General features: G+C 41.6%; 1 protein-coding gene across 3 annotated transcripts in view; it reads right to left on the bottom strand.

The window, feature by feature from the left end:
- The window catches only part of MAP3K20 (mitogen-activated protein kinase kinase kinase 20), an 87,937-nt gene that overhangs the window by 19,363 nt on the left and 48,233 nt on the right, over positions 1 to 20,341 (bottom strand). For 2 of the 3 annotated variants that reach the window (XM_065841548.2, XM_071811096.1), the window contains 3 exons: positions 17,679 to 17,785; positions 11,742 to 11,877; positions 348 to 392 (listed from right to left, as the gene is read on the bottom strand). In XM_065841548.2, coding sequence (XP_065697620.1) covers positions 348 to 392; positions 11,742 to 11,877; positions 17,679 to 17,785 — 288 coding nt within the window. Of the gene's footprint in view, positions 1 to 347; positions 393 to 2,398; positions 7,409 to 11,741; positions 11,878 to 17,678; positions 17,786 to 20,341 lie in introns of those variants that run through there. The other variant, XM_065841549.1, reaches the window with a different exon arrangement.

The following is a 20,341-nucleotide window of genomic DNA, read 5'->3' as shown; positions in this document are numbered from 1 at the left end:
TCAAACCCATTTTGTCCTCTTCCAGGACAGGTCTTGTTTAGGTCTTCTTGGGGCACTTCCACGTTCCTTAAACGATCACTCAGGAATGCCCTCCTAGCTGCTGGCAGCTCCCAGCACAAATTATTTTCTGGACACTGGAGAATGTGGCTGTTTTATGAAGGCCCCTTGAGTCTTTAATTTACTTACGGTCATTTTAAAGCCTCTCTGGGAGACCAGTTTCACCAAACAAATAACAGTAAAAGCTCACCTAGATGTTCTGATCCGCCTTGCCCTCCCTCCGCACCCACTGTGATTTGTTAGAGAGCTCCAGCAGCCCATCACCAGCCACGTTAACACAAAACACTCACCACATCTTCTTCGGTCCATGAACAAATATCAAAGGAGGGCAGCAACTGTGTGAGAGATACGAATTGAAAAGAAAACCGTCTGACAGTTTTTCTCCCCTCCACCCCAAATTCACTCTGGTGGCCGGTTTTATTCGTTTCCTTTTCCCCTGCAAAGGGCAGGACTTCAGGCTGTGATTCTCATGCCGACATATTAAACCCCTGATTCACACTGGCCACGGGCTGGCTCCAACAACACAGTGGCAGCACTAAACTGATCCCATTGCTTTATGTACATAAAATTATCAGCAGACCTCCAAGAGAAACAAGTTAGGAAGCAAAAGAAATCAGTCTGATGGTGAAGGACTCTCTGGCTGCCTCTCCTCTCGGCTCGTACACTATGAGAAGACTTTTGCTTTGATACCACTCAGTTTTTGCAATGAAAATAACACTGTGATTACAACCCTCTCCAGAATGATGGGTATTTTTTGCAGAAGGATGGAAAATTGTCACTAAACAGCAGTGAAAGCAGAATTTGGAGTCGGGGCACCGTCACTAGTCTTCCACAATAGTCAAGTCTCTTGGTTTCTGTCAACATGTTGTAATTGCTGCCCTGAGGCTGGGGGAGCGCAGCACTGCTCGGCCCACCTCCCGCCCTGCTGCCCACGCTTGTGTACGCATGACAGCGTCAGCTCCTCAAGCACAAGGAAACCAGAGAAGATGCACATGAGGATGTCTGTGCTTAGTGAAATTCTGGGATGATCTGAAAACTGTCACAGTAGAAGATGTCACTGCAATACTGATTGCCATTATACTCACTCAAGCACATGGCATCCCAAGCTTCACCTTCTTGGCCTCTCTATCCAGTTAAAGGGTTATCGTTAATCGGTATGTACATATTTGGACTCTCGGCGTCTCTCAAAGGCCCAATACAATGATGTAGTTGCAAACTTACTCGATGCATGTAACACTGATTTAGGAGAGACTCAGCTTGGTTACCTGCCAGCCCCCAAGGCATTGTTGCCTCCTCCAGAGATCCCTGTCACCCACCAGCTCTCTAGCCCCCACCCACCGGCCAAACATGCCGCCCCCCCCAGCAGGCACCCCCCTGCTTGCCACCAGCTGAACACAGAGGGCAGAGGTGCCGCTCTGCCTGTGCAGCTCCCTGGCTCTGCAGGCTGAGACCAGGGTCTAGTGTCACCTGCCCACGACTTTTAGCCATTGCTGTGAAACATCCTTTGCAGCATCCATGTGAAACGCCCATTGAAGGACTTGTGACTGCCAAACACCCCTTGACTTCTGCCTCCGTATCTACGACTTTTTGCTGCCCACCTCACTTCGAGTTTGAGGGTTCTTCATACCCTCTTCCTCCTCTTTCACCAGTGCCTCAGCCAAACCTTGCTGGGCACAAACCACCCATGAGACCAGCTGAAGCCACCTCTGTGAGGAGGACCTAGTGGACCCTCAAACCCATCCCTTTGTCCACTGCTTCCCCAAAGGGACAGGGCCAAAGGCATTAGGGTAAAGATCAGAAGATGCATCTGCCAGACAAAAAGAGACCTTCCTGACTTTTTTCTCTCTGCTACACCGTATTTCCAGCCAGTGTTCTCAACTTACATGCTGTTAGTCAGGCACTCCCTAGGCTAACAGCTACCCGCAGCCTGGGCAGGGTGCTGTGGGACAAAAGTAGTGCTGGGGGCAACACGTGAGCACAAGGGAGGGCAGGTGGCAATCACAGCCACCCTCAGGAAGGCAGAGGCTCATGCCTTTTTCAGGTACCTATAGTCAAAGCGGCTGGTGCTATGGGAGGAGCCTGGCACAATAATTTCTACAACTGAATCATTTACTGCAGAAGTCCAATATTGCATTTTTAGCTCCACAATAGATTTTTTCAGCTTTTCCCATGTTCAAATATAATCAGTGGCAGAATGTGTTCTGTATTATATTTATTTTTTTTTTTAAGGTGGGAGAAAAAAGAAGTGTCACACAGTAATTAAAAAAATGACTTAAATCAGCAGGCAAGAAGGAACCTCTTCAAACACCAGCATTTTACACAGGGACACAGATGCATAAAATTTACTGTCAAAATGTTTATTGCAAAATAGAAGTTTGGAACAAAGAGAAGCAAAGGAAAAAGTTCACATCAAAATAAAGTTTATGACACCAATGGAGGAAATTGAATACATTGCATGATTTCTTTGTTTGTTTGCTTTGGTTTTACACTGGAAAATCAAATCCACAGTGTGAATAAAACAAGACATCATATGTCAAGTGCAATAAAGAGAATAACTGACGCTGCAAGGTTTTACCACACAGAAGTGTAACATCGCATGTTCCACACATATGATATATTCAGTTTACAGCACAAGAGTTTTGGCACAGGCATTGCACTCAGCATTGTTTTTTCAGAGGGAAAAAAAGGTTTTCTAACACTGTGAAAATATTTTCTATTCAAATTTCACCAGTTCACACTTTAAGTGCAAGTAGCATTGACTCCTAGTACTCAGTACAAAACTTTTTCAGTAGTGCAAAAGCAAGAAATGCAGTGGACTATATCTGACTTTAAAAGGCATATGAATATTTAGCACACATTATAAAATGTTTAAAGCAGGTTGTTGGTTCTACAGTTCGAAAGTTAATCTTCACACATCAGAAATTTCTGTGCAGATTTTACAGTGTACACCAAGTCGAAGTCTGGAGGAAAAGGGAAAGGTCTCTCCTCCAGATTCCTACTAGTGCATTTTAAGGACTGTGAAAATTACTAAAAGAACTTATTTTTCTACCTGAATGTTCTACCTAGGACTGTAGTCAAAACCTCTGTCAAGTTAGAGGCCTTATTAAAAACCTGTAAAAGCTGCCTGATTACAGAAAAAGGAACTACAGTACTAAAGACACACTAACACTGCTAAACACTTAACAGCTATGTGCACACTAGGGATTCACTGCTACTGTGCATAGCAGTATCAATCGTTACTGCATCAAATATTTAACTCTGAATAACTGCTTTAAAACCCAGAAGGAACGAGAATCAGCATCTAACAAAACCAGTGGAACGATAAACAAATGACAAGCGAAGAACACGACAGCATGACAAGGAGCTGCTCCAGACCTCACCTCCTGCAGCCCTTCACTTGGAGGGGACAAACTCCGGGCCAGGCAGCAGGCGCCCCTGGGGCCGCGGCTCAGCCCCGCACCGCGCCTCGGGACACGGGCTGCTCCAAGGAGTTAGCGGTGTAGTTGTCACAAAAACAACAGATTAAAGGTATTATTCCATTAACTCCCCCACTCCATTTTATTCCCACTGCTGAAGGAAAAGAAAGGGAGGTGGGAGCTGGACATCCCGCCTTGGCCCCAGCCCACCCTGTATCTTTACATGAGCCAAAAGCCAACCCTCCCCATTCTTCTCTCAGGCCTTTTACCCACCTAAGTCAATGGTGGCAACACAACAGCCTGGTAAAAACAAGCAGTTCAGGCCTGCTTCTTACCTTTCCCCTCTGTCAAGTGCAGCAATATTATTTGCTGCAGATACCTCTAGGGCATTACGGAAGGTGGAAAAACCTGGGATCCCAAAAGGCCTGGTGGGGACTAGAGTGCCAAGAGGTGTATGAGGCAAGGGAAGCCTTTTGGTGGCTTTGCTCACAGCCCAGAGCAGCCAGAGAAACTCCTGGGTTTGGTTAATGCTTCCACAAGCTGACACACCATGTGGCTGTGGACTGTTGTGGAGATGTAGGTATCTTGGTGGTGACACAGATAGGAGACAGAATGGGTAGAACTGCAGAGCAAAATCAGGTGTGGAAGATGAAATACTCTGACCTTCTCCAACCAACACACCTGCCCACCAGAGCCAATTTCAAAACACTTATCTAATGAGAAGCATATCAGAGACAGAAACAACACAGCTTGATTCTCACAAATGATTTTTGGCTTGTAAACTGGAGACATCCGGTATGAAAGTCATCATAGGAAAGTAAAAATGCAATCAATACCATTAGTTAATAAGCATAACCAATATCGTAAGTATAACACCATCTCAAGGGAACTGCACCAGAAGTTTGTCACACGGTATCATCAACTCTACAATTCAGAGACCTTTGCAACTTCAAACATATAAGGTAAGTTTTATGAGTTTAATTTTTTCCTTAATACAGCTTAATTTGCTTTAACAAATAACACATGGGGAAAGAAAGGGGGAAATCTATCTTTGTTTCATTAAAAAATACTGGAACTGAGTAGATAGCAGAAATTCCTTTGAGCATGCTACCAAATGCTGATGATATTTTGCTGAAATAAGTTACACACCTGGCTAAGCACAAAACCTTGAAGACAAACTTAAATCGTGTGTTTTTGTAACTATGAAACCCTGTGTCATACTACTTGAGGATTATTTTTACTTCTGCAGAGATTAAGGTGTGGATTTACAAATTCAGTTAAAACCCATGCAAATATAAATGTGCACAAAGTATTATGAGATTGTCAGATGCTAAAAAAGTGCAAAACATCAATGCTAAGGACAGATTTTTTTTTCAATATTGAATATACTGAACCAAATTTCATTTTCAGTTAAAACTGTACAACCCTACCCTGCCTATGCAGTACAGTAATTTATGCAAAATGACACGCATCTCAAGATCTTAAGTGCACATATTAGAATACCCAAAACCACCAAATTTTCCTGGGTACAAAGCGGTAGTTACAAAAATAGTATTATTACTGTGGGTGTTAGCAGATGTAGACTTAGAAAAGTAGTACAAATGTGCACTGCAAACAGCCTGTTTGCTCTTATTTCCATTTAATTATTTGCTCTTCAATGTCCCCTTTTCTCCCTAAAATCAGGTTGCTTTGATGGACCTAAGAAGCCATCCCCACCGGTGCTGAAGCAGCAAGTTTCTCCTCGGGGTACTCTGTAAATTTATTACATCATTTAAATTACAATTCTGTCATGAAAAAAAGCTTTGTGATACAAAAGGGTTAACTTCAAGATAATGGATTTGCAACTGTTAGGGAGAAGGTGGAATGTGGAACAACATCCTACAGAAATTAAGCATCCTGTAGGGTGCAATCCTGTGCAAACTGAGTGGAGCAGGCCAGCTCCAGGCGCAGCACTCGCTGCCTGGCAGGGCACCAGACCAGTGCTGATATTTAATGATACAACACTCCCCCTCGCATCCCGGAGAGGTGCCCACTCATCACTCCAGAAAAACTTTCTCTTTTGTTGAGTGAACATGTAATGATTTCAAGCCTGCTGTTATCTAATGTATCCATTTTTCTCTAGGCTATCTACAAATACACTCACCATAATATGTAGGTTAGAGCTGTATAACGGGCAAGCCTATAATTAAAGAAGCCACTCAAAAACAGAAGTTTCATAAAAGAAACCCCTCCAGTAACTGAGAACGGAATTTTGATGGCTTATTCCTACTATAGCTGAACTAGACAGTAGTATTTTTCTTTTGAAATGCTGCCCTTCTTCCTTGTGCAAATATTTTACAACATCTTCCTTTCTAAGCTGCATTTGTGTTTGCACTGGTTTCCCTCCCTCCTTCTGCATCACCACTAAAGGGGTCATCAGGAGAAACGTACTGGCTGCTCTCAACATAAGTGCCTGGCAGGCAATTATTGCAGCAGATTGTTACACCCTGGGTTTTATGGTAAGTCATAACAGCAGTGGCAATACTTTAAAAGTGATTTAGCTGCAAAAAAAAGGTACACAGAGACTAGTAAATATCCCTCACGTTACCTCCATCACAGAGAATTTCACATAATCCACAGTAGTAGGGCCCGAGCTGAAATGTCATTGTGGCTTCTCTTTGTCCTTTCATAAGGGTTTAGGAGATGCAACAGAATCAAAATTTGCTAACACAGATTTTAACTCTCAGGTATAAGAATAAGTCCGAAGTTAATGAGGCTTCCTGGATTTACATCAACATCACTGAAAATTAGCTTCTAGATCACAATATCTGATAATAGATGCAGAAGTCTGATTGCAGTTCACTTTGCTAGAGTGAATTATATACACATGCATGCACATGGGAGGGGAAAAAAGAACATCCACACAAATTATCTACAAATATGGATTATCTGGATTCTGCTGCTATTCAGTTTTTAAACTGTGTATTTAACTAAACCCTGTCTTGCCCTTAGCCACACTCCTCTCCTCCTAGAAACGTTATTTGTGACTTCCCAATATAATGCCTTGAAAAAGGCTTTAAATTAGAAATATAGCAAACCCCTTCACTGCAACAGTAAGAAAGGATGGCTTATAGAGAATAGCAAACCTGGAAGTACAAGTATATTCATCTGATTGACAATTAAAGCGGTAAGGGAAATGACAAAAAACCCAAAAGAAAAATTTGAAGTACATTAACGGCATTAAAGGCATTGAATTTTCCCCCAGTGTTTTCAGATCTTAAGTTTAACAAGCCATAGTTTCTGTAATCAGGCACCAAGAATTATAGATATAATCATTGTTCTTAAAATAATAATAATCTCAATTAGTTTGGAAAGTTTAGTTCCAAATTTCATCAAAGCAGAAATAAGTCAGCACAAGCTAAACAAGAACAACATGTCTCTACACACAAACATGCTCAGCCTGGAAAATGTTGTCTTTTTTTTTTTTCTTTTACAGGATTTAAACAGACCAAACTGACAGGACTCTTGTTCTAAAACTTTATTGTTTTGCTCTGCTAAAACCGATTTCAGGGTTAATTTTGTACCTGATTTCATTCACTGCTATCATCTGTGTCATCAAAATAATCATCATCATCGTCATCTGACCAGTCGAATTCACTGAAACCCAAAGCCATGTTGATTTTCTTTCCTTTTCTCATAGAGGTGGTTTTAGAAGAATTCTTTTTGGCTTGCATGTTTATCTGCATTCCAGAATGCAGGACAGCTCCTGCTTGGTTCAGAGAGAAGATATCCCCAAAGCCCGTCATCATCAAGGCCTTCAGACTTTGGTTCATGCCAGCTACCTCCCCGTTACTTGTTGCTGTGATCTGACATGACATCTCTGCACTGTTTGACTCCTCTGTTTTAGATTCAAAGTAAGACTCCTCAGACATTCTTGCAGCAAGAGGTAAGAGAAACTATTTAAAGGAGGAAAGGACAGAGCAAAAGTGGAAGTTAGAACCAATTTAAAAATCGAGGAAAAAGACACCACCAGATTAGACGGCAATCAACAGAAAGCACAACAATTAGTGAATCTAAACATGGAGATTAAGTAAGAATTCATTAAGCCAGACAGCTTCATTCTGGGGTCATTGTTCTTAAACAAAATGGCAAAAATCACTGAGTTGCATGGCAAGAACCACAGGCAGCAGAGCTTTCACGACAGAAGAAGGTTCAAACTCTTCAATCCTTCATTTTGTACAGGGTAAAACAGAATGTGACATTTCCCAGCCAGGGGGACTGGCTCCAGGGCAATGCAGGTACTTCTGTTGAAGTCTGAGTGAGTTGCTTAATTGAACTTTTCAGGATTGAAGAATAAATCATGTTAAGATCAGAGAACCCAAACAAGCCCCCAAAGTTTGGTGCAGAAACAGCGGCCCTCTAAATGTCAGCAATAACAGCAGCAGTATTATTTGTGCAAAGGCTGGTTTTGAGCACAAGCTCAAAAGGAGAGGAAGGGGTCACCCTGCAACAGCCACAACCAGAAATGAGCCTCTCACCAATGCAAAGGACACAGGAAATGGCCCCCACCCCACACCAGCACCTTGTTTCTGTCCCGAGGAGGCGCAGACAGGGGAAAGGGGCTGTTTGGTTGGCTGGTCAGCTGCTTCTGCTTAGTTGCCTTTTATTTTCTTTTCTTTTTTTTTTTAGTGCTATCAATAGGTATCTGCCAGTTGGTTGTACATCATATTAAACTGCTACTGATTTAATCTTCACCTACAAATAACAGGGTTTCCCTGACCCACTCTGTTATTACAGCATTTTCCACAAATGAAGCATTCCCGCTCCAGCTAAACAATGATTTACACCTCTTCAGAGCGGCCAGGCTAGTAACCGTTCTGACATGCTTGCCTGTTCTCCACAGGGAGTAAAAACTCAGGTGTTTCATCCCAAATTAAGCTACCCACTAAAGCAACAGCAAAGGAGCTGCGTGTGAACACTTGAACTGGCCTTTCTTTCCAAAGCTGTTTGCAAAACTACCTGCCCAAAATTAATGGTTTTCTACATCTTCCTTAACGTAATTAGAAAACTGACTTAAGAGCTGATGGCGGTTGGTCAAAACTGGTTAGAGGGGAGATGATGGTGATGGCCTGGTCTGTAACACAGGAGGCTTCATGGCCAGGCTGCTCAAAGAGTGCCCATTTCTTGGCAAAACCACTTACATTAACAAGCTGTCTATCATTAAAAAGGAGGAATATCTGTCTTTTGTTCCTCTCTAATTTCCCCTACTTCCATAGGATTTCTATTTGCATTATGGTTATCAAAAGTTATTGGTCATTGTTCGAAAAAAATTAAATTAAGAAGTTGGGGAGATGGCGTGCCCTAAACACTCTTTGTGCATCCTCTGGCTAAGTGACAGAAGAACCTGTAGCTAAGCTTCTATACACCTGGTTGTACATGAAGAAATGACCACACAATGACCAAAGCCCTTCTCAGATCAGCGACTCCAAAAGCTCTTGCTAATAAAGGAATATTTTAAAAGCAAGATCTAGCCATAGAAATGAGATGACCAGTACACACAATTCAGCACCAGGTCATTCTTCTGTAAGCTAGTGGAGTTTTAGTCACTTCAGATCCATGGCAATGCATCCCCTGATATATGGAAAGAATTTCCTGTTAAAATCAACAAAACTGCAAAACAGCTTTCCCCTAAAACGAATTTCTGGGTCAGTGTTTGTACAATGTCTGGCAGTGGGTAAGCTGTGAATGGACGATAACTGTGTCTCTCTTTGCGAGTTATAATCACCTTCCTTCCTTCATTTTTTGCCACCTCGTTATCTGGAGAACTTAGGAGTTCTTTGCAACAGGACCTGCTTTTGGTGTTGCACTGCATATGATAACTATGAGGAAGAGACTTTTACAGATGGCAGGGATTCCCAGTCCCTCTACAAGTCACTGTTCTGTCATTCAACCACCTGCAGGTGCACAGCACCACAGGTCAATATTTGGATTTCATGTCTTGCTCACTGTCTTCCTCTAAACATGAGCTTCAGTTTATCTACATACAACCCCTTCTTAAAGTCAGGTCCTCTTTCAAAAGAAGTCTCCCATTTCACTACAGCTGTGGATATATTTTACTCCTCCAAAAGGTTCCAGGTTGCCTTGTGCAAGAGGCTCTTGTAGATGTGTACAAAAGGAAGTTGCAGAGATCAGACTCAAAGGTGTCTGTTGTATAAGACACAGCAGAACAGGGTCAAAACAAGAGCAGGGAGAAACACTACCTTCACAGAAGTGTTTCTAAAGACTGGCCTCATCCTTCTCTCATGCTGATGTGTATTAAGCTATACTTTATTCTATGGAGTATGACCAGCCTGCCACTCATAGCTACCTACTATGCAGGATGAAGCTTCTACCAACCCTAAAGCACTGGACAATCAAGTGGCAGAGACGGCTTCTCTGTTCTCCTTTCATTTGGTTTGAGTTTCTCCTGCACATCACTTTAATAGTACCTGCTGGTACTGGCCTTCGGTGCAGAGCAAAACGAAGAAATTACTGCAGAGGGTAGAGCAGGGAGTACAGCACCAGCTAAGACACGACGAGGCCTAATGTTGGTTAAGAACCAGGTATAAGCCTAGTGGGCGCACTAAGCTGTGTTGCCATACCTTTACTACCATTTTGACAGCCAAAGTAGCAGAAAATTGAGCAGTGCACATCCCTATTGCAATCCTCCAGTTTGGCACTGCTGAGCAGATATACCCTGAACCAAGAGAGGGAGGCAGGCACTTGTCTCCAAGGATTACAGCTTGCAAACAGAATGCCCAGAGATATTTTGCAAATGGTTTACAGCTATGTATTTAAAATATAGTTGTATTTGTAATCAGTGCCTTGTAGAACTTCATTTGCTACAAAAAAAAAACCAACCCTGCTTGAACAAGCCCATTTTTGCCAGTATGTAATTTTTTTCCACCAAAAAGGCTTTTTTAAAAGCCATTCCATGTAACAGTTCACTTAAGATCTATGGAAAACAAAACAAAACCAACCTGTTTCTCTATTAGAAGAAATTGCATTTAAACGCAATACGAGAGTTGGGTTAATGTTATGCAGAAAGACAGTTCATGCTTAGCACAATAGGCCTTAGCACAATGCTTTATTCTTTCAGCAATGCCAGCTCTAAGTGAAAAGTAGAAGTCATAAGCAAGTACAGCATAAAAAACCCTAGGGCCTTGCTCATGAAAAGGTTTGCTCATTAAGGCTGTGTCTCATGCTGTGCTCAGTATAGATGATGGCCCACAGCTCAGTTACTGGAAGTTTGCAAGCGTTAAAGCAGGCATACAGATTTCTACTGAGAACATACAGTATCTGCACACAGGAAAACATTCATTCTTCATGATTTCATGACTGCATGTTCACAGCTGGAACATGAATGCAACTTCATTCAAACAATAGCAATAAGCTATGCCTTAAAAACAGGTTATATGTAAACAGGGTCTGGCTTGAATCAAGGTTTTAAGTAGGATAAAATTGTGCATAAGAAAATCATACACTACTTCAATCTCAAGTTGGTATTTGTTTTGGCTACTGCTTTAAGAACAAGGAAGTAATGTGGTATTTTTCTTAACAACAATTCTGCTGGAGTATGTCTAGCCATGCATCAACCCTGTAGTCTTCCTTCTGCCAATCAGTAGCCAAGAGAACCGTATTTCATTAAGAAATTGAAGATAATCCATGAAAGTTTTTTTGTTCTATTTATTAATAGAAATGTGGAAATTCTAACAGCTAATAACTGGCCAGTACGCTAACTACAATTATGAAAAGAGCCCTAAATTAACACTTCAAAATTTGACCCCCTTTTCCACAGAATGGAAATTTGCATCTTCTCAAAGAAAAATAATTAAATTAAAAAAAAAATCAACATAGGTTTCTCAAGCCTTCTTATGTAAGAAACAAATAATTCTTACATTTAAGGCCAAATCCTGCATCCATTAAAGTCAACAACTTTCTAGCTGAAAAACGAATTTATTGAATGCAATCAACTTCAAAGCTGAGATCTGTAATTAAATCAATGGGAAACTACTTACGTGCCCACAGCATAATATGAACTATCAGCAATATCTGATATCTAATATATTAGATGGAATTTTTAAGAATACCGTGGTTATTTGCAGTGATGCAATAAAATAGACTTTAACTGGCCCAAAGGAACAACTAAAGAAAACAGGGGCACTATTTCCTTGGTGTGTCTTTAGATCTACATAGACAAAGCTCTAAATACTTTCTGAAGATGAAAGGTTGAATTATTTGTCTACTTACAGGAGTATTGGACTGTTCGGTTAACTTCTGCTCCCACATCTTCAAACGTCGCTCCCGTTCCTTTAGTTCCTGCTCTTTAAAGCTCAGATCACGCTCCAGTTTCTTTAGTCTCTCTAAAGTTGCCTCAATTTCACATCTGCATGGAGACAATTTGTTATGTCTTGTCTTTTCCTGACAGATATAAATTGTTCATAATTCCCACTCGAATGTTAATTAAATGTGAAAGGCTGAAAAGTACAATAATAACTCAAGCAGTTCATTTAATTACCAAATGCAAAGCCTTTCAGAGCTTTAAGAACAACTGGCAATGCTTATACTTGAGGGTAACCTTAATACCTTCAAGTTGAAGAAAAATAATATTTTTTAAAGTTAAATGCCATACAACAACATTTTAAAAACCTCAATGTTGTCTTTTCCCTCAACATCCTGAAACATGATCTTCACCATAAAGAAACTGCGTTAAGACCGGGTAATGGGACAATCACTAGCAACACAATAGGGGCAGTCTGAGAAGCCCATTTGCCTGGCTTTATAACTTGGCTTATAAATATTACTTGGACTGAAAATACACAGAAGTAGCACTCAGGTGTTTTTCCCACTTACCTTCCTGTTTCTCTAGGTGAACATGTAAGAGCAAGAATATAAACATGATATAACCAAGCCCTGCAAATGGTTACAAACACAAGCTTCTCAAGTTTGGAATAGTTAATAAAAGGATTTGGTGTACTTTCTTCTGCTTTTCACCATACATGCAAAGGTGTGAGAAGTAAGAAGGGCAGGAAGGCAGTACTCTAAGAAGCTCCAGATACCATCTTTATTAGCTTGGATTGCGTGTATTAATACCTCATCCGTTAAAGTGGATTCCTCCGACATACTTTCTGATGGACAGTATCTTTTAAACGCATGAACTGAACTGCTCTTGGAAAATGGTTTAACGAGTTCTGTGCTACAAATGCATGGGTGTATACTAGAACATACAGAAAAATAACTGTCACTAAATTCAGCCACATTTTTTGCCTGTGGGATAACCAAATAAAAACTCCAATTTGTATCAGAGGTTATATCTGCATTCAACAGTTTCTGTGACTGTTTGGGAGACTGTGCACTGCCTGCCACCCCTGTCCTGACTATTACTTCAAGTGTTTCCTATTCACATTGTGAGAAGAGTCAATCACAGCATTTTGTTTTCCTCCTAGAGAGAACGAGCTCCTCAGGCGACAGAGATCCTGAAGAAAGCTCTGAAGATAGCTATTGAGACTCTGCAAAGCCAAATCTTCTGCTCAAACTTCCACAACATCTTCCCTTCGTAAACACACTGCAAACAAAATCTGCCCCTTCTGACGTTTTCACACAAAAAAATAAAAGGACCAGAATTAGTTGTCATTTATTTTTGGGAGGAAAAAAAACCCAAAGAACAAAACCAAACAAACAAAATAAAAAACAAAAACAAAATAAAAACCAAAACCAAACAAACAAAAACACAAAAACAACAAACAAAACAAACAAAAACCACCAAAACAAACAAACAACAAACAAAACAAAACAAAAAAAAGGGAGAGCATTTCTTTCTGTAAATCTGTCCTTGTGTGGAATGATTAAGCTGTTCTCCAGTATCAACATAAAGGAGTTCATGCTCTCAATGTGGGAAAACGAATACCCAAATAGTCTATTTCAGTAAATGAAATAATTTAAATATTCCAAATATTACAGATTTCTTATTTTAATAAGATAACCTCTGTCAGAGAGTAAGTTCAGTGAAAGGATGCAGATCTGGAATAACTAGCAAACTCTACTGCAAACTCTACCACCACACTTAATTCTACTGCAAAAATCAGCCACCTGGGGCAAGAGCATTTGTCACACTTAAATCCTGCTGAGTGAGCTGTTCGATGTGGTGGTCAGAACAAATGCCCCTCGCAATTATTATGTTTCAGATTTCAAGTAAAATTATCTCTTGTATTTAGGCATGCAATGGCCAGGGCTGATTTCAATGCTGGGTGGAAAGTGGTCACATATCCTAATGCAGAAAAAAATATCCATTCTTATAAAGGAATGAAACTAAAAAGTGCTGGATAGAAGGTCAGAAAACAGCTCCTCTCCAAATATTAATTTCCACAAACCCTTTCTGTCAGGTGTAACATATACCATGTAATCTACTGGCGGAACTACAGAGCAATTGGAGGATCGTTGGAAGTGCTGTTTTTCTTAGTTTGTCTCTCAGCATCACTGCTACTTCTGCACAACTCTCATTTTTAAAATATGTAGATTAAGGTTCTCTTTTAAATAACATTCTGCACAAAGAAAGTCCAGGTAACAATAGCTTTCTATATGTCAAAAGTGTACTTTGTGCTGTAATTACTTCTCTTCATTAGACAGAAACTTCTCTTATAATAAAAGGTCAGTCTGCGAAAACAGTTGCATTCTGAAAAATAATTCCACTGTATAATAAAACTGTGTAATTACAGAGCAAGCTACCGTACATTGCCCAGTTAATGAGTCTTACTTCATAAATGAAGCAGCTTGAAACATTATACATGGTAGGGCATGTGGATTTGTTTGCTTCTGTAGTTCTGCAGTCTGAGCTTACTGGCTTTTCTAGAATAATCTCATTCTGTGACACTAAGAAATGTATACTGTATTATTACAAACAATAATGATGAACAGTCACAGATTAAAAACAATGACTGGCATTTGTTTATATGTCTTGAATTGCTACTGATACACTAATGTAAATATCACTAATAGACTATTTCAAGTATTAGAACAGTCTCTTGTGGGGAGAGGGTGGAAGGAGAAATGTAGTTGGTATATATGACTAAATCCAGACAAATGTCATCTCTCATTGAACTGCAACATCATTACTTCAATAGTAATTTTTTCCTGCTCTAATAAAAGTGACTTGAGACAGAGCTCCAAAATGACCACAGAACATGAACTTAAACATAAGGCAGACATGTGCAACTCAGTCATAAGACAGTGCCCCTATCCAATTAAATAAAAAAGTTGTGAAGAGTAGAACAATGAGGAAAAGTGATACCAAATTATTTTAACAATATGATCGAACAGGCAGATTAAAATTTATTATTAATATAAACATCAAGACCAGTAAATGTTGCAAATAAGATGACATCAAAGGTAGGTCAAAGTGCCATTTATTTTATCACCTCTGTCAGTCAGGTATAGGCTCAGCCCACTCTCAGTTTTCACACCAGCCAGTCAGAGATGCTGAAGACTCTGGTTACTTACTGTTACAGGTGCATTTTTTGCATGTCTCTATACAAAAAGAATCTCACCTTGCCTTTTTTTAAGAGTGGAAAAAAACCCATAATCCAGCTTGTCTGAGCTTTGATTTGGTTTGCTAAGTGCAGTATCCCTGTGAAAGTGCAGTATCTGGATCACTAATTTGGAGGTCCCTCAAAGAAAAAGCATAACCTCTGCTTTTCCCAAGCCCACCCTTCTCCAGGGCTCTGATAGCCAGGCTTCATTAAAATCCCCTATTTCTTCATAACACATCTCATTCCTTCTCTGTTCCCTATTGCTGGTCCAACCATCTCTTTGCAAATCCCTACAGGATTTACAAAAAAAAAAAAAAAAAAAAAGGCAATGAAAGCAATGAGTAAAAGCAGAGATTTTTCTATGCAGAAGTTAAAACACATTAAACTTCTGTGCAACTGTTCTCAGAAATTGTCGTAGTCTGTTTATCCGTTGGGATCACTTTACACGTACAAGCCTTTCATCTACTTTAACTTGCATATTTTTTGCGTACTTTCTGTTAATATGGCTTGACCTTCGTTAGTGTCTCTATCACATGTGGCTGTCACATCAGGGCAGGCTGCCGGTACCAGAATTCAGGTAAGAAAGCGCCTCTCCTACCCAGCTTCTGAGCAAGTCCCCACACGACTGCTGCTCTTTCTGTACTTCGTGTTTTCATTTCATCTTAATTCAGAAATCATCTTTGCTTTCAGGCAAATCACGCCCCATCATGAATTTGTATTTTTCCTCTCATGTTTCCTTGTCTGCAAGTCATTCATTCTTCCAAAAAAAATCACCAAATTTACCTTTAACACAAATCTCTATGGTAAGAAGTTTCTCGATGACTTGATAGTGCCAAAGAAATTTTTGTTTCTATGTGGCTTTTCATTAACACTTCATTACCGTTCCTCAACTGAGTGATTCAGGTGCACCAAATTAAAATTTGCAAGAAATATTTGGACTACCTGAGTCACACACCAAGAAACAATCAATTTAGTAAAAGAATAGAAGGTTAATGTTATCAAATGTCAACTAGCACAGCTTTTAAACTGCTATATTGGCAAAATTTAAGTAGTCTTTTTTTTTTTTTCCTAAAGGAACTTGAGTGCTTGCTCATCTTTTAAATAAATAATTTCACCATACAGGGGTGTATAAGAAACTCCTCACTGGGGGATATTTTTCTTTCAGCCCTCCTTGCATTCTGTCTGCTACTGAATCCACAAAATGATGTTCAGATTCTGCATAAATAATGGTGGCCAAGAAATATGCTTTTATACTTTAAATACCCAGCGTCTGTCCCAAGCCTTAGAATCCGGATTTGAGGGGGGAGGGGGCACGCTGATGTATTGTAAAACCGACACCACGGATAAAACCATGGGCAGGCACTCGAGGGGCGGGTAGCGGCGGCAGGAAACACCGGGCGAGGGGCAGCTCCGCGGGGGGTCCCGGCAGCGCCCCCGCGGGGAGCGACCCCGGCCCGGGCCGCGGCGGAGGGAGGCGCAGGTGCGCGCTGCCGCCAGCAGGTGTCGCGCTGCGCCGCGGGCCCCAGGCCGCCGAGCGGAGTCAGGGCAGCGTCGGCCCCGGGCCCGGATATTCATCTATTTATACCCGCCGTGTGACCGGGGGAGCGCCTCGGCCCACATCACTTTTTCCACTCGCCCCGTTACAAGTTTATGTCCTGCTTTTCCTGGGAAGCCCGCGGAGGAAACGGGGAGATGCTGGGTTTGATCCCGGCTTCCTCCCCGTGTGCTCCCCCCAGCCTCCACCCAGCCCTGCTAAAGGTTTCTGCGGTTCCTGCCTGACTACAGGCGGCGAATCTTCTGATATTTCTGCTCACAGCTTACCTGGAGCAGGGCCAGCGCTTCTTAATATAGACGGAGGCACGATCGTCTGGTAAAAATGTTCTGCCTGTGCAGATCTGTTTTCAATTTTCTTTTCCAAACAGAAGGATGTACTGCAAAGCAGCAAGCTTTCTAACTGACACATAAGCCTCAGGACAGCCTTTTTTTAAGTTTTGGCACATAACGAAACTTTTACTGTAAAATTGCATCATGTAATGCAATTTTCACAAATCTCATCTCCATTTATAATCACTTAGGAATAAAATTACGATCAGCAGTAGGTAAAATGATATGCTCAAGCAATGCTGGTGCACTATACGAAAATAGGGCTAGGCTGAACAGGGCTGAATGTGCACAGAGCCAATACAAAAGAGAATGCAAAAAAAACCGGCACAACACATAACAAGTGAAGACAAAGGGAGGCTTGATTTGAATTTTTTTAATGCCCTTTATCTTTCTTTTAAATATAAACATATGTCTATACACTTTCCATAAAAATTGCATCAAACATCCATCTACCTGACTTGTTTTGCCCTTGCACTGCTGACTGAAAACATGTATTTAGTTTTAAGATGTGAATCACAAAACCATAAATATCATGATACCTAAACCAGTGTAACAATAAATACAGGGTACAGCTAAGTGTATTGGCTCCTAGTACAGGTTTCACATCATTCTGGGCATTCCTGAAAAACAACAAGGTAAGTAACATTCTAAAAATACCCGGAGAACAGATATTTCTTACCAATACATGATTGGAGTCTGATGTCTTTCTGAAGAATACTGACTCGCATCATTTCAAAGGAAAACCACATCACTTCATCTTGGGAAGAAGGAAACTTACCTCCACTCCGCCTTGTTATGCAGGAATGAGTTACACTGGTCTGGAAGGTTGCTGTCATTCGACATAGATTCCAGGATTGAAATGATCTGCTTGAAAGATGGCCTTCTCTGAGGACAAAAACAAAACACAGCATTTGCATTCATATACAAGTGCTACTGTGTAAAATTTTTTGCTGGAATTTTTCAGTTGAAAGGTTGCAAGCAACAGAGATGGGGATGCTGCTTTGCGAACACAGCATCTTACAAGAGGACTGTAAATTTGTAAATTGTTTTTTTGGTTTTGGGGGGTTTTGTTTCGTTCTTTCCATTGAAGAAAAGTTAAGTTTTCAAACAGTCACATAAGCCAGTAGGGCACAAGCCTTAGCTTAGTCTCCCATATTTACCAGTAAAAAACCTTTTGGTACTCAGCACGAGCATTAAAGAACATTAGTAGCATCAATAACCATCAAGATTCTTAATTATAAATAAGAGTTTTCTTCAAGCTAAGAAGGAAAATACTGCCAAAAAGAGAAGGCTGGACCCATTAGCAACTGGTAATTAGGCAGATGGCCTTTTACATGTAGTAACCCAAACTCTTTAATGTGTGAACGAATTATTTAGCTGTCCCTCAAAAATGGGTTTCTGGCTGCAGCTCCCCTCTTGCAGAGAAGAACAGACTTTCCAGAAAAACCTCTCACTTGGGTATCTCAGGTGCAGCTAGGGAAGAAGTGAAGGCTGAGACTACCTGAGGATGCCACACCTGGCAACCAAGCTCATATCAGCAGTGCCTGTGCTCTTCTGTCCTGGGTTCATTTACTGAGCTTTCTGTTCCTGGGCTCTCCGTCCAGCACCCACTGTGCTCAGAAGTCACAGAGAGCAGTTAAAACTTCTCTGTATTTCCTGCTTTTCCCTTAACCCCAAAAGGAACCTATGAAGTAGGATAATAACTGAAAACTGAAAAAGCCATACTTAAATGTGTTTCTTGAAAGAGCGCTGACTCTGTTAGTCTGTTTGACAGACCCAGACAAGGTTGAGACAAAAGGTTGAAACAAAATGTAGATACATAATAAGGGGATGATGCACATTCTCTCTCTACTGCGCCTGTAATTATACCATTTCTGCTAAAATTACAGATGCCGCAATTAAAACGTGCATTTTAATTTGGGAGCACAAAAACAATTAGGAACAATGCTGAGGTGTCTCTCCCAGGAAGATCCAAGTGATTTCCACATTATAAAAGAAAGACAATTTCTTTATTTTAAATGTCAAACAGCATGAAAAAGTGTCAAATGCATAACAAAAAAAAAAAAAGACAAGCTCTCTTATACTGTAACGCTGCACTATTTGGCTGTAACTGGAGGCTTTGTCTGTCTTTTTTTGTCCATCTCCATGATTTCAGGCAATTGGCAGTTGGATGAGCTATGCAGATTTTCTCTGCAGCAGAGAGCACTTGCTCCAGGCACCGCGTGCTCACGCGGGCTGGCCCCAGCGCAGGCCCGCGGGCACCGCCGGCGGCTGGCGGCAGGGCCCGGAGCGGCAGCACGGCGCTTGCACTGGTGGATCCAGCCCCGATGCGGACGCCCACCATAGTCCCTCTGCATTTACACAGGGGCCTGGGGGAGGCAGCACTCATCCTCCTACATGCTGCTGGACCTGCCACAGCTGAGCAGACCCTCTGAACATGGTCTGGAAGAGCACAGACCTCCCTGGTCAGGGAGCGCCACACTCGGTGCTATGGAACACAACAGTCATCACTGGCACCAACCGCAACAGACAACTCTGATGCAGTTTTGGGGAAAGAGAACCTTCCAGGAACCCTCACATCCCTCTTGTTGCTACAGCTGTGCCTCTTACAACCACCCACCCCAGTGGGAGGGAACTGTTGAGGGGATTCAAGAGCCTCACAAATGGCGAGGAAGGTACCAGATAGGAGATCGTGGCTTCCGACCGATACATGAAGTTACTGCTGCTACGGACTGGCAGGTGCGTGATGTGCCTGTACTAAATTAATTCCTAATTATCAAGAAGAGATAAGGGGCAAGCATGCCCAGGGCTGCACTAATTACAATATTTTATGGTTTATTTAGAACTCTTACAAAACGCTTCCATGAGTTTTGCTGGCTCCTTGTTTCTCAGGGATGTACTGGAAAGCAGAGGGCAGGGCTGACAGTAACTGGAGTGGAGGTAACGACAGAGAACAGAGCTTTTACAAAGGGTGGGTGAAAACATCGACTGAGTGATTTGGGAGGAGTAACAACACACACTCTTTGGGTCCTACATGACAGGCAAAGGAGCTGTTGAGCTGCGCAACTAGAGCTGGAACAAATGCAGAGTCACACAGCATTGGCACGGCCTGTACAGCCCTGGCTGTGCAGTTGCTGTGAACGGCCACCAGCTGCCCTGCCAGCTTTGTAGCTGCCAGGTTTAGAGGTACCAGCTTTCCCGGGAGGTGAAGCAGACAGGAAGACACAAGCCTACACTGCCATGTGGGTTTTGTTGGGTTCTTCCCCCTAGGCAAAGATAATTTCAGATGTAATAAAAGCGCTCTGTGTGCAGACTGATACCTTGGTTAAAACTGGCAAGAAGTGACTGTTGAAACTGCAAGCCCAAGCTGAGAAGCTTTTCTTAAAAAAAAGTCTTATTTTCAGTGGATGACAGCTTAGCACTTTCTAGAAAGTCATCTCA

The sequence above is a fragment of the Patagioenas fasciata genome, chromosome 7 (assembly GCF_037038585.1).
Source record: "Patagioenas fasciata isolate bPatFas1 chromosome 7, bPatFas1.hap1, whole genome shotgun sequence".
Lineage (NCBI taxonomy): Eukaryota > Metazoa > Chordata > Aves > Columbiformes > Columbidae > Patagioenas > Patagioenas fasciata.
Note: the sequence above shows the minus strand (reverse complement) of the source record. Positions and strands in the feature narration are given on the sequence as shown.